The 15797-nt window shown below is 34.1% G+C and overlaps 1 protein-coding gene across 14 annotated transcripts in view; it reads right to left on the bottom strand.

The window, feature by feature from the left end:
* The window catches only part of ABCC9 (ATP binding cassette subfamily C member 9), a 134996-nt gene that overhangs the window by 95042 nt on the left and 24157 nt on the right, over positions 1 to 15797 (bottom strand). For all 14 annotated transcript variants that reach the window (XM_081309842.1, XM_081309841.1, XM_081309851.1 and 11 more), the window contains 6 exons: positions 13928 to 14080; positions 13225 to 13380; positions 11236 to 11370; positions 9266 to 9428; positions 5414 to 5454; positions 4439 to 4581 (listed from right to left, as the gene is read on the bottom strand). In XM_081309842.1, the coding sequence (XP_081165968.1) occupies positions 4439 to 4581; positions 5414 to 5454; positions 9266 to 9428; positions 11236 to 11370; positions 13225 to 13380; positions 13928 to 14080 (791 nt within the window). The remainder of the gene's footprint in view (positions 1 to 4438; positions 4582 to 5413; positions 5455 to 9265; positions 9429 to 11235; positions 11371 to 13224; positions 13381 to 13927; positions 14081 to 15797) is intronic.

Here is a 15797-nt window from a genome sequence, read left to right on the forward strand (position 1 = left end):
TTTAAAAATGCAAATCTAATCATGTAACAGTCCTCTTAAAATAACAAATGGCACCCTTTGTCTCTCAGCATCTTTAACATCATCTAAAAGCTCATCACTGCTTCCCTTCTCATATCAGAATCTTTTCTCCAGCTACACAGAACCACTTTTAGTCTTCTGAATATACCAAGATTTCTCACCTAATTACTCAATCTTGGCTCCTTTGGATAAATTACCTTTCCCCTTTTCCTCCAACTGGTCAAGTCTTATGTATTCTTTAGGAGTCTGGGAAAGAGCTACCATCTTCTTCAAAACTTCACTAACCAGAGAGTCTCCCTTCTTTCTCAGTAAGCTACAAGAGTCCTCACACATGGTTCTTGCTTGGCATTCTGTGTAAGGCTTATAAGAAAACACAACATATCAGAATTACTTTCCCTTCCTAGTCTCTCCAACCAAACTGTGCACTCCCTGTACATTTTCGTTGTACATTGGCAGTTCCCAATGCCTAGCAATGTAACTAAAGCATTCACAAATGAATGCCGACCTATAGAAGATGCTCAGAGGCATGAAGTAGAAATGAGCACAGTGGTGGTAAATGCATAAATGGAGATATGCAAAATATCTAAAATATTTAGGCAATGCACTAGGTACTTTTTAATATACTATCTAGTTTAATTTTCTCAATCACCACAAGCAGGTGATATCATCCTTCTCATTTGATAAGAGAGGAAGCTACACTATAGAGACACTAAACAATATACTTGTGATTGAACAATGAGTATTCCATGGTTGTGATTGGAAAGCAAGTACATTCATTGCCAATTTGCTATCCTGCCTCCATAGCCACTATACGTCAGTATTTTACTAATTTCTCACTTGTTTAGATTATTCACAAAAATATTTAAGGATTTTTAGTCTTACATGTTACTTTTTCAATTCTCAAAGTTTACTTTGGGAGTTTAAACACAACATGGGCACTTTGGACAAGTGTCTATTCATTAGAAATAATGGATTTCATTGATGGCAGTTGCATGTTTTTCAATAGGATTTATGAAATTTTATAAAATGAAATATAGAGACCCAGCCAAAGCATAAGTATGCTAACTGATAAATATCAGTAACAATTTATTTGACTGAAGGTAATGCAGGAGACAAGCCAAGCATAAATTCCTTTGGGAGGTACATGAGAGAAAGGACACAAAGTCATTTCCCAACAAAGTGAGGAATTTGTTTTATACTTTTTTTCCTTGGCAAATAATATCTCTGGACATAGATATTGAATTATACATCAAGTACCAGATACTTAAACTCAAATTTCTTTTATGGGATACAACATATTCTCCTCCAGAAAAGCATAACACATAAGTTATTTCCTAACAAATAAAACAAATAGAGAAGTAAGACAGCATCATGGAAAACAAAAAACAATAAACAAAACCTCATTCTTGTTCAAGTGTTTTAAAACTTTAAATAATAGTGGCTTTTATTCTGTCTGTTTTGCAAATAAAGACTGTAACTCTGTACCATAAAATGTCCAGAAAACTCAAACACAGGATACTGTGGGTTTAAGAAGACAGCCTGAAGCATATTTGCCTCTTTCTTTTATCAGATATATGTATATAATAAATATTTATTTAATATTTATTTAAATTTAAATATATATTTACTATATGTAATATTCTGATACATTTAATATATTATAAACTTTTTCAAAAGAAAACATAAAATTTCCCGGGAGCAGAGAATTTTACATGGCATGGAATTTTCCTCTGGTAAAAAAGGTTCCAAGTTTCTTACATGCACGCATGACACAAGTTTGGGAGTATGCTTCGCCCATTCTAACCCACCAAATATTAAGAGTGCATCAAAGAACTTATGACTTCCACAGTCCTGAAGAGGAGATTTCAAAATCAGCTGACCAAAGTCTCCGATTATAAACAGGCCTTTCAACTCACTGTGGGCCAACTGGCATCAAAGACTGATCACGGGTTCCCAGGCCCAGAGGAAAATGCTGAGCCCAATCAACACTGGGAAAATGTTCATTTGGGTTCCCAGAACCAACACACAGTGGGAAAAAGTATTGGCATCCTCTGTTGACCAGCCATCTCTGTAGGACCCGTAAATCAACCACTGAAGGTCATTTTAGAAAAGCAAGTTTGTATAAGCAGAGTCTATTTGGCCTATGGCTTGGGTAATCTGGAACTGAGCCCTGAACATAGACTGGTCTTTATCAAATTGGCAAATGCCTTTTCTCTGAGATGTACAGAAGGGAGAATGCTATGCAGAAATACACAAGGGACACTATCCACCCACAACTGTACCAGGATTTACTATAGCAGAATTGTATACAGTGGATTTGAGAAACACTCCTGGATTACTTTTATCTTTTTTTTTTTTTTCAAATCAACTCTTTGAGTCCTTTTGATGTTTGATAACCTCCTGGTTTCAGAGGAGTTTTTTTGTTGTAAGTCATCAGCTGCTTTTTATCTCCACTTAGAGTGCAAAGTCAAATTCCAATTAATAGTGCAACCATGAAAGGGATAGCAGTTAAGTGGAGAAAATGAAAATAAGGACCAAAATAGCAGACTCTGGCCATCTATCAATTTTATTGTTTGAAGTAGCTTCTCTTCCAGAGCACTGCCTAATTTGGAAGTGGTGCTACACAGTGCAGCTAGTGATCTATGCAAGTGGTTCAGAAGACAGAACAATAAGAAAAGAAAATGAGGGCAGATGAGGCCAGAGGGCCTGAGCTTTAAACTCTAACAGCTTCCGAAATGTTATTAATGACACAACTTAGAGAACAGGATTGAAGCTATGTTATGATAACCACTGTATTCTAGCAGAGCTTAATTTATAATAGGATAATTTATATGCATTTAAATGCTATCTAGAATTAAAACCCTGGTAAGTCAATGTAAACTATTGCCTAAAACTGGAGATTCTGGTATTTTGAACACTAAATACTAGTTTTCTCACTAATACATAGATACCAGGAAAATGATCTCATTTTTAAAATCTTATGAGAGATGATCTACATTGCTGTCAATGACAAAAAGCATACTCCATATATTTAAGGCCTCAGTTTTCCAGTTTTCTAATATTTAGGTATGTTTTTCAAAGGCCAGATATAAATATAATGACTGTTTACATAACATGCTGAGATTTTATAAATTTTATAAAAACTGTATAGCAAAAAGTAAAAATACCACTTTAAGGCTTCCTTGCTTATAATAGAATCTAGAATATAGTAGCTACACTACACACAGTACACGTGGCTTGGTAACATGCTTTCAAATGGTTAGGAAATGGGCATTATCACATCACATCCATATTCACAGTTATGCATTATGGGAAGATAAAAGTAAGACAAAGAATACACTGGTTGTAAAACTCTAAAAGCATATTAAAATGAGCAAAACACCAAACAGTTCTGCGTATCTTTCTGTTTCAGACTATGAACCTGTTTTTTTTTTTTTTGTTGTTGTTGTTTTGCCTGATTTAACTAAAATTAAAACAGAATATGAAGTGTAGATGGGAATATTTTCTTCCATCACTGCCAGTACAACATAAATTGGCATGGCTTCAGTAGAAAACATTATGAACATATTAATAAATTCTCTCTCTCTCTCTCTCTCTCTCTCTCTCTCTCTCTCTCACACACACACACACACACACACACACACACACACACACACATCTTTTGACCTACTACCACTTCCTCAGTGGGAACAACATAGCCATGTTCAGCAAGGACCTTAAAGATGTTCATACTATGGGAACTGCTACCATCATTTCCATAAGTCTAACCAAAACCATCAGGGAAAAGTGCAAAGACAAACAAAGTTGTTTATCTCAATGCTACATGTTAGGGAGAAAACAGAAGCATTCTAAATCTCTATTAAAAAGATCGTCATCTCATTCCATTGTCTTTCCAATCAGACATAACTGTCCTATGTTCATATATGAACATACCACCAATAAAATTCCACTTCATATATAAACACAAAATGGATCCTAATTCCAATAATTTATATTCCATGTACATATAATATGTCAGAATATTACACTCTAGCAGAGTATAATAATACATAGTCATGTATATTTAAAAAGAACAAATTTTAAAAAATAAAATAAAGATCATCATTAAGGAATACTTACAAACAATGGACTATGGAATAACCAGTAAACCTCAAGTATTCTAAAACTAAGGGAACATAATAAAAACAACAACTGAAAGAAGAAGCCAAAAATTACAGAAGTTCATTTTTCAAATTTTAAAATGATCACTTTTATATGAAATAAATAAAGAACTGAAAGATACCATACCAACATTTTAACAATGATTATCTCTGAGTAGTGATTTTAATGTTATTTTTCACAACTTTTCAAATTTACTACCAGGAGCACATATTGTTCCTATATTCAACAAGAAAAGAATTCCAAACATTTTAGTGCATACCTTATGATGGCTTTGACTGCAAATCTGACCACAGTGGAGAGCAGGAATAGTGGTGTGACAAGGATATGAAAGAGAGACAGTGAAGCAAAGGCCTCTGCAGGTTTTAGGTTGTTCCCACTGGCGTATGCATGGGTCACAAATGTCTATGCACAAAAAAAAAAAAAAAAAAAAAAAAAAATTATCTTGTGATTTCTGGAGAAAGCTTCACACATGCTTACATAAAATTTTACAAAACGAACATATGTCTCTGCAACTGTGAAAACAATTACCTTATCCCAAAACTCCCTAACTGAAACAATACCTGCTATTGGTGAATTTTTACTGGTTTTCATGTCATCCTAGCAATAAATGTGTGAGGAAGTCAGGACACATTCTAGTTACAGAATAGGAAACTGATTTCTGTCAAATTGCTGAGTAAAAAAGAGAAAAAAGAATGTTCTCTGGTTTATGGATCTGTATTAAGCCTGCAGCTTTGGTGTCCAACGAAGACTTATTAACATTTTTAAAAATAATACCAGTTGTTGGGTTTGTTATTTTAGCATGCAATATAATGGAATTATTTAACATTTTCTGCATCATCTTTTGTAAAAATGTATAGGAACCAAGTCATTAAGATTAGAACAGTCAGTTCTCAACCATTATCAATTTTGCTTCCTAGGGGACATTTGCCAACATTCGAGGACATTTTTGATTGTCATAACTGAGAGTGCTTCTGACATCCAATAGATGAAGTCAGAGATGCTCTTAAACATCCTAATGCCAAGAACACCCCCTTACAATAAAGAATTAAATGGGCCAAAATGTCTACAGTGTCATGATTACGAAAACCAGGACTAGAACTGTTGCAATGGAAATTTCAAAGAAGGAAATGGCAGAAGTGAAGAAATATATGTTACCACCCACACATTTTTGTTCCTACATCATTTATAAACACTGACTTGGTTCCATTTCTACAAGCAAAAAAAAGTGTCTTACAGCAAGAACAGCTGCTATGGGAATTGCTGCATTCATGAAGACTGTGGAAAGAAATTAAATACATTAGTTTCATTGAACTGTGAAAACATTTTCAGTAATTTTAATTAATCATCTATTATTACTTTATTCCTTGAAGACAGGAAGACAAAGCGTTTTAAGTAACACTTTGTCTGGAGTCCACAAACATTTCCCAGTCGGCATCTCCTTTTCTATGGTTATTTGAGCTCCCACATATTATTCTTAACCAGAAACTATTTCTTTCTCTTTATTGAAGAATTATTTTTTCTTATGAAATGTTACAACAATGGAACTCGGATAAAATAATCCTTTAATGATGCAAATTATTAGAATTTAACAAATGTGCATTCTTGAGAGGCTTTACACTTTATTTTGTTTGGTTTACTATCCTAATTTAAACATGAAAATTGGGTTATTATGCATTTTAAAAATGAGATTTTGGCCAGGCACCATAGCACATACCTCTAATCCCAGCAGCTCAGAAATTTGAGGCAGGAGGATTGGGAGTTCAAAGCCAGACTCAGCAAATTTGTGAAGCCCTAAGCAACTTAGTGAGACCCTGTCTCTAAATAAAATATAAAAAGGGCTAGGGATGTAACTGAGTGGTTAAGTGCTCTGCGGTTCAATCTCCAGTACCAAAAAAAAAAAATAAAAATAAAAATAAAAAGAGATAAAGAATTTGACAAAACTTTGGAAGTTTGCTTACCAGTAGTGATATTAATTTTTATTTATGTATCTTTCAGTAAATAAACTAACTCCATATCTTAGACCTTCTGCTTATTTAAATCTCTCTCCAGGAAAATATGCCATTATCATTGATAGCATGGTATGTATAATTTAAACAAGGAAAACTCATATTTTAGGCTAAAATACTAGCATTTGAAAGTCATTGTAAAAATAAAAATGCCTGGGCCGGGGTTGTGGCTCAGTGATAGAGCACTTGCCTAGCACGTGTGAGGCACTGAGTTCGATCCTCAGCACCACATAAAGATAAATAAATAAAATAAAAGTGTTGTGTCAAAAAATATTTTAAGAAAAATAAATAAAAATAAAAATGCCAAGTTGGTGATTTATGGTGATATTGTTCATAAGCCATAGAATTTTAGGGTCCAAGGGTCCAAAAGATTAAGTGAAGTGTCATAGAGCCAGGCAATGGCATAGTGTTAGAATTCAGTTTTTCAAGAGAAGAAGATTTGGGTTAAAATAAAGCATCCTAGCTCATGAACTGTCCCTTCCACTGTACAGAGCAGAATCACACTGCTTTTGCAGGTTCAAGTATAACCTGAAATTAGTTATCAAATATAAGTTGTTGTGCAGTACTTAGGATTCAAACACTGACCCGAGTTTCATACTAGCACAGACAAGGAGCCACGGTTCTGCCTCAGTCTTCTTTCTCTACTGCTACCCTATTTCTAAGTCTATTTCTTTTACCTTCCTTATTATTTAGAGTTAATTTAAATTCTGCATCTTTAAACAATTTCCTCTTGGGAAAGAGTGAGAAGTATCTAACATTTTTCTGATAACTTCTGAGACAGCAATCTGTCCAAGGTACAGGCAGCAGGTACCTTAGTGTCTCATTATGTAGATGAGGATAAGTTCATGGCGGCAAGGCTGGGATTTGAACCCATGCAGTCTGGTGGCCCAGTGTTATGCTTGGCACCACTTTGCTCTGCTATAATTTAAACAATTCACAATAACTAAGGTGTGATTGTCATTTTACACCTATTCTCATTTTTTCTTTTTCTTTTCTTTTTTTTTTTTTTGGGGGGGGGGGTATTAGGGATTGAACTCAAGGACTCAACCACTGAGCCACATCCCCAGCTCTATTTTGTATTTTATTTAGAGACAGGGTCTCACTGAGTTGCTTAGTGCCTTGCAGTTGCTGAGACTGACTTTGAACTTCTGATCCTCCTGCCTCAGCCTCCCAAGTCACTAGGATCAAAGGCATGCACCAATGTGTCCGGCCCCATTCTCATATTTGTGGCTCAAGCGGTAGCGCGCTTGCCTGGCATGCGTGCAGCCTGGGTTCGATCCTCAGCACCACATACAAACAAAGATGTTTTGTCTGCCAAAAAATAAATATTAAAAAATTCTCTCTCTCTCTCCATTCTCATATTTAATGTCTACAATGACAATTCACAATAATGAGGAAATAGCTTAGGAAAGGTCACGTGCATGATTCTAAACTAGGAGGTGATGGAGTTTGGAATAAAACTCAGATCTTTCTGGTCAAAAATCTTTATCTTCTTTCTACTTCTCCTTATAAAACTTTATCAAAGTGGAAAGAGAAAAATAGAGTCTTATTTGCCTTTGCCAATGAATTAAACACATAAATAGCATGTGAACCTTTGGCAATGGAGACTACAAAAATGTTCAACAGTTTCTTTTCCCTTCAATTAGTGTTTCAAGAAAGAAAAGCACTGATTGCACAAGTAGAAATGGATCTTTAGTTCTACTAGTATTTGTTCTGTTTAACTTTGCTTTTTAATACTTGCAGATACCATTTCTAAACACTATACACATACTACCATATTTAATTCCCCAAGAAACAATTAATACATCCTAGTTTATCATTGAGAAAACTGAGGCTTCACCAAGCAACAGACCAAGATTGGATAGCTGCCAGTTTGCTAAGTCTGGATGTGATTTCAAGTCAGGTTGCCCTAAAGGACCCAAAAGTATCCAGTATCCTACACTGTCAGGTTTTTTTCTTTTCCTTTCTTTCTTTTTAAAAGGTCTTTGCCTGGTGCTTTACAAATAATATCCATCTAACACTTTAACGTTTCCTAAGCAGTGTCACATTATGGCTTTATTTGGTTCTCACAACATTCTTATGATGCAGGTATCAATATTACACCAATTTTTAGATGAGGAAACTGAACATGGGCTACTGAGCACTAGGCCATTACCAGTGTTTATATGAATACAAAGCACTTGACACAGGGCCTATAATAGAGTGTACACTCGATAATTTCAATAAACCTATTTCACAAAGAAGCATTCATCATCTCTAAGATCTGAAGACATTTATAATTCAAGAAAAAACAACATGTAAATTTCCAAATTTTCAGTTGTCAAAGGTCTTTGGGGAAAATGGGGATGAGCAAAAATGACTCACAAATAAAATATTAGCAGAGATAGTCTAAGTTTGGTAAATTGTACTAACATGAGCCCATTATTTTTGAGAGTGCTGCATCATACTTTGAGAGCAAAACATTGTATTTAAAAATTCTTGAAATGCATTGGAGAAAAGTGTTTTATGTGAATGAAGTTTGACTTCTTTTGCTTGAAAATGATATTTTCCCCTCAATTTTGAAAAATGGTCTTTTAAGGACAGTCTTCAAGAAAACATATCATAAGCTCTCAAAGAGATAAAAAAATCTTGTAGATAATTTCAAAGCATCTTTGGGTCTAAAAATACCAATAGTAGTGTAGTCAAATCAACTTACAGAAATGTTTACTGAAAACCAGTTTTGCCATCCCAATTTTACTGATAAGAGGTCTTAATCATAGGTCCTAATAACATCACCTTCCTCATGTCACAGAGGAAGAAACCAAGGATTTCAGTGAGTAAAGTAAAATGGCCCAGGACACACAAACTACAAGGAATCAAAATCAGTTCTACTTGACTCTAACCTTGTGTTTGCCCTGGTCTTTAATTTAAATGTGAACAGCTTCGTGTGGGTAGGGGCTACTGAACAGCACATGCCTCCTCGAAGATACACAGGCTTCCTTTAATGCCTAGAATGTTTCACTGATTGTAATGGAAACTGAGGAGACTGTGTTCGTTGATCACTTTTCCCATCACTGGTTCTTAGAGCCACAGCAACTTACTGGAGAGTGATGTATAAAGTGCAAAGGTTTTGAGACTAGACAATTCTTTCATTCTTGTTTCTTCCACACTTTTGCAGAAGATGTGTTCCCAGGCATACAACTTGAGAAGCTTGATGCCTTTCATTATTTCATTCGTTTTCTTGAGTCTTTCAGTGGAATAATCCTATAAAACAGAGGAATAAAGTATAATGCAATTCATCCAAGTAAACCAGAAAGGCAGGACTAAATAGTGTACACAGATTGAGGAGGTCTCAATTTCTGACCATCTCTGCCACTCATGAGGCTATGAAATTCCCAGAAGTAGTTAATTTTCTCTGGGTTTCAGTCTTTTCAACTTGAGGAGACTGTTGAAGAAAGAGTTTAACGAGATGGCCTCAAAATTTCTCTCCACCTAAAAACATGTATGTCTCTGTTGCTTGAGACTATATTAAAAGAAATTTTTGGGTTTCATATGATTTCCTTGAATAATATCTGCAGAAAACATTGACACACATGTTGAGAAATGATAAATAAACTTACAAAGGCTCCCAACATCTAAACTATTCTGTTCTCTCTTCAACACTATCATTCACACATACAAGAAAAAAAAACAATGAATTTAGGAATAGTTAGATTGCTTCTTATTTGGGGATGTGAGGGTACAATGATGTGGACATTCACATTACAACTTCAGCATACGGTTATGGAAACCAAATCTATTGTCTTTAACTTCAGGAATTTCTCCATGCTTCTTTGTAAGCTTTTGTTTAAAGTCTAAATTAGATTCCCCGGCTACTAACAACTGGGATTAATTATAGAGAGATTTTCAGCAGATACCAATGCCCAAATTTAATCAGCTGTTGAGCTCCCTCCACCACCAAACAGTGGGAGTAGAATTTTTAGCAAGGTACAATTTGACCTATCAACTATCCAAAGGGATAGTGGAGGGGCCAAAAGGCAGATAGGAAAAAGCAAAAGTAGGAAATGGGCTGTGTTCTGATCATCTTTTTGTCTCCACAGGGTCTTGAATGCCTTTTAAATGATTGTTAAATGAGTGAAGGAATATGGTATAAACAACTAAATGAAAGACAGATGTTTGAGTATAGTCATATCTACACTTAGGTCCAATTCCACACCTTTCTATATTTGTGTGCTCAAATAAAAAGAGCAGATGGCTTAGACAGAAATAATGAGTAACCTCACCAGAAGCAGCAGAAAAACAAGTGATAAAATCCATGAGTGTGGCACACAGCTTGCTTGTCATAGTGGAAACACCAGCTTGAGAAAGGATTCCATCAGCAGCTGCATCTCTACATTTCACACCTGATTAACACAGTCTTGCTCATGTTTAATCAAACTTCACTTCTAAACACGCTGTCAAAAATTTTATTATTTGCAAATATTTTTTCAAAAGAAACTAATTCTTACTCAAAGAGATTGCATGGCAAATTGAAGCCAGAGTGGGTCAATAATTGGGCTTTTCCTTGTTCACCAAGTTGACCACAAATATTCTCCCCTGCCACTAAAACATTTCCACGTAACCCCATAGGTCAGCACATGATGTGAATCAACCCGAAGGAAATTCAATTTCAGAAGCACCAAATCCCACCCTTCATTTGTCTATTGATTCCACATGAGTAACAGACATCCAAAGGTCTCAAAGCATTCTTAAGAATATTCTTGGACAAGTGATAGAAGATCTAAAGCTTCATCACTTTGTGGTCCTTGAAAAGATCAAGATTTGTGTGTGTGTGTGTGTGTGTGTGTGATTCTGGTATCTTGAGTCAAAGACAATCAACTCTTCAAATTTCCATCTCACTTTAAAAAATTGTTTTTCCAACATATAAAGTACACATTTGTTGCCTAACAAATGAAATGAAATATAATGATTTCTAAATTATCCCAAATGGTATGCATTAACTTCCTATATTATAAAAATAAAACAGCACTACTAGATTTTCCTAATAAATTTTCCAAAAGATGATACTTACAAGAGTGCTCTTCTGAGCCTCTGCCAACTTTGTAGCGATGAAGTACTGAATTGGCGCAAGCAGCACAATGACAGCTGCACCAACCAATGCACTTGATCCAAGTAAATTATAGAGCAGGATCACTCCCATTATGATCTAGGAAGAAAAACATATGGAAAAGGGAAAATGAATGGAGCTGTGGGAGCCACTGCATGAAAGGAAATATTTTTAGTGAAAATGTAGTATTTCTTAATTATCATATTAAGTTTATTTGGAAGTCAACTCAACTGTGACAGTTGGGTTTTACTATGATTTATTTGGGGAAGGCTAAGTACTAAGAATTTATTTTTAGTATGATGATTTGTGAAATTGGTGTCAAACTAACTTATTGCATGAAGTTGCAGAGTGGCCCCATGATGCTTCTGACCTTATAAAATAGTCTTAAATTTTTAAAGGAACATGAAAAACAATTTCAGAAATGCTGACACTCACCATAAATTTGCCATTCCATGTTCTTTTGGAATTGTCCTAGCTTTTCAAAGCTATGGGAATGGGAAGTAGGGGACAGCATCATAAGTGAGTATACGATGTTTCTGTGTAGATGAAAGCTTCTCACTTGCTTAATGATTCAAAAAGTCACTTGATGTCAAGAAGACTGAGACTAACTGAAACTGTTAAGAATCCTCCGTTGGTGCCCCATCTTATCTCACTCACTTCTCTTTCTAAATGTTTCCCCAAACTCAAGGTTGAACTATTTATGCCTACCTTCTCTGGTTTGCCACTGTCTTCTTTTTCCTTTGAAGACTCGGAATTTAACCCTGCTCTCTACTTCTCCCTGATTTTTTTTTTAGCAGCTCCATTATCATAGCTCAAAAATGTCAACTGATGCATCATATATATGCAATTCAAACATTCAATCTATGCATGTGTGCCAGTGACAACAGCTTTCTGGTGGCAATTTCACAACACATAATCAATTAGGTATTTGGGGAATTCCAATCAAATGAAATATTCCTTAAGATCACCCAAGATATAATCATTTGGTGCAATCTGGGATTTTTGGTGCACTTTAAATTATACCATATAGTCAGCTACCTAATAAAATGAGACAAAATATATCTTTATCTTACTTTTGTAACAGGCAATATGTGCATGTTTTTATTTGACTTGACTTTCTATTAAGAATTAAAAATGCAAATAGTAATTTTTAAAATTATCATATATTCTTTATTAGGAATAGTGCACAAGGACATATGATAGGTAACATCTAATGAGATCCACAGTATAAGTTCCATATACAGGATGCAAAATCTAGTATAAATATCCATTGTGACAGCAAAGAAAAAGCTGAATTTATTTCTTCTGTTATTTTTACCCCATTGGATAATAATCATGTGTCTTCATGAAAATGCTATTTTACATTCGAAACAGTCCTCCAGCTTCTCAGTGTTTCTACCATCTTATAAAATTTGACATTTCATAATATACTAGCTAACAAAACCATGGAATGGAGTAAAGAAATTGCTATAATTTATGAAGGCTATTAGAGAATTTGTCAAAATGATAGGGGTCAAATCTTGGCTCTGTGACTTGCATGAATTTGGGCAACGACACAAATAACAGTTACTAAGTGCCCTCAAAATGCTAGGTATCATTGCTAAATGCTTTACATATGTCAAATTATTTCAACTTGACAGTTCCTACAAATCTATGAGGCAAGTATGTTTATTACCTCCATTGTAGAGTTAAGGGAAGTAACACTTTTGAAGGGATAAGCACTTGGGCAAATGTGGGGTGGAGCAGATGTTTGAACCTAAGCAGTATAATTCCAAATTCCACTTTCTTAACCTGTACCATAACATTTCTGAGTCTCAGCTTCCTTGTCTACAAAAAGAATATAATAACATCAAGCACATGCAAAAATTATAACCTTTATCTAGTTAAATATTGACTGCTGCTCCTTCTGTTTTCTTTCTACTGCAAATGAGAATCTTACTTATAATAATTTACCTGGACAGGCATAGCCCATAGGTTGGGACACAGGAATAAGAACCACATGAGTTGATTGGTTTCAATAGCAACCAAGTTATTGATCTGTCCCAGAGTCATCTCACCCATGGATAAGTTAGATGTAGACAGCCTAAGGATTTTATTGTATATCATGGCCTATAAGAAAAAAAAATTCACATGAAACCCTGAACTTAAAATCAATATCATAATTATTTACTTTCATTGGAAAATAAAACAATTTTGATTTTTTTGAGAGAAAGGGTAAAAAAATATTCTCTATGAACAGTTTCTTAAATCAACCACAATTTCCTTTTTAGTATAGTTCCTTTTTGTCCTCAATTAAATATAAACATTTTTTCTAGCAAATAATCAAAATATATACTCAAATTTAAACCTAAGCTCAAGCACAATTAGCAATAGTAAAAAGTAAGTGCAAGGTTTCTAAGTATTCTTCTTGATATTATTTTAAATAACATTTTAATTTTTAATTTTTAAAATTTAAAATTTTTAAAAATTCAATGGGTTTTTTAAATTAGCTCCTTTTTTTCAGTAAGTAGATCTTAGAAATGTTTGTTGCTGCAATATAAAAGTGAAAAGAAAATGAAAATAAATAAATAAATAAAAACTGAAGCTACTACTATGTCTCTTACTGGCTGGTGCATGGAATTTTCAAGAAACAAAAATCACCAAATCCTGTACATACCAGCAGAGCTCCACGAAGATTAATGCCTGTCTCTATGGTCACATAGTAGGAAGCCTGAAGAAATGTCCTTTGCAGAATAAGGGCCAAGAAGAGAAGAACTGCTAGAACATAAGCATTTTCAAGAAATTCTTTTGATGAGAGGGTTTCTGAAATCTTATCCCAAGAGAAAGAAAGAAAAAATTAAAATGAGTCCTTTCATCTATCAGTTGTATACTTTGAATTTTTAAAAGGACACATAACTTTTCTATATGAAAACTCAATGCTTATAATGCAGCTATTAAATAAGCCACAATAAGGCAAGTATTGCTTTCCCCCTAATAACTAAAGACCCAAATATACACTAATTCAATGCACAAAATCCCTAGTTGATTATTAAGACTGCTTGCAATGCCTAACTGTGGAATAAAAGGTAACTTTTAATTTCAAAAAATTTTGAGTTCATTTCTTGCAAAGATGTATTTTTCATTAGTTAACTGGGTAGTAGTGAAAAAAAACATTAATTTAGAATCTAATTTAAATGTAGAAACCACAACAACAAATCTCATCATTTTGTACAATTATAATGCACCGATAAAAAACATGGAAGAAAAAAAAGGAGAAATCACAAAACTGATAACTAGTCAGCAAGACCAATGGTACAAAAATACAATTCCTCTAAATTGTATTACTTTAATAATATATAGCATTTTTTTCTAATTTCCATGTATCTTAATTTATATTAACAAACCATATACTATAAAGTAAGTAATTTGACTATTGATTTCACCCATGCAACACTTCCAGAGACAAAGCATAACTTAAGAAAAATTGTTTTAGTGGAAATATAACTGAATTCACCATTTGGATATACAAAACAGATTGATTTTGTTTGTAACAATAGCATGTGGCAACTTGTTAGAAGAGAAGGAAAGATAACACTTGATAAAGTAATTTTAGTAATGAAGACACTTGTCACTTTTTATGATTGAGAGCTAATAAAATTCTACTTCTGGTCCATTCCTCATCTGTCTTGGGGATATATAAAAATACACAAGTTCTGTTCCATCTCAGAAAATCAACATGGCTAATGCATGTAAGGAACAAGGGAGAAATTGAGATATCTGCATGTCATTAAGCTAAGTGGGCACAAAACATCACAGAAGTATTTAATGTTAGAAATATCTGATTCATTTTAATAATAATTGGACACTGATGTATCAAAGATCTGGGCTAACCATTGTGTGCACAAGTATGAAGAGTTCACAGTCCTGCTTAAAGATCTTATGATTCAGAAGGATAAGTATCCATAGTAATGTGCTTCCTTATGAACAGCTTAGGTAGTCATTGCCAACAGGAAGAGTCCAATTCCAACAAAAACAATCAGAGAAGGCTTTGCTGAGGAGGCAGCATTCAATGTAGGCTTTGATAATACATAAAATTTTAATAGGTGAAGAAAAAGGACTGAGAAAATGGAAAAGGAAAGCCAATCCACCTGAACTAGAGTTTCTATCTGTGAAACTGGGGAAGTTGAATCTTATCTTTAAAAACAACCTAGGAAGTTCATAGTGCACTTTCTGAAGAATAGAAAATTTTAAATTATGTATTTATAACAGAAAACACATAGCATTTTATATCATATGATCACCCAAACAGTAGAAAAATACCTAATAAAATATCATAAGACTTGTTCTGATCATTGTGAAATGATGTGACAGTTTTCATTACATAAATATAGACTATTACAAACTGCATTGCAAATATTATTGGTCACAGGCTTTTTAAAAAGTGACTTTGAAAATTCTTAAAAATTGCCATAAAGATAAAATAATCAAAATAAAAATCTCTGCTCAGAGTTACTAGCGCATGAGAGATGCTTATTAACTATCTACCA

The sequence above is a fragment of the Spermophilus citellus genome, assembly GCF_964194105.1.
Source record: "Spermophilus citellus genome assembly, chromosome: 10".
In the NCBI taxonomy this organism is placed as follows: domain Eukaryota; kingdom Metazoa; phylum Chordata; class Mammalia; order Rodentia; family Sciuridae; genus Spermophilus; species Spermophilus citellus.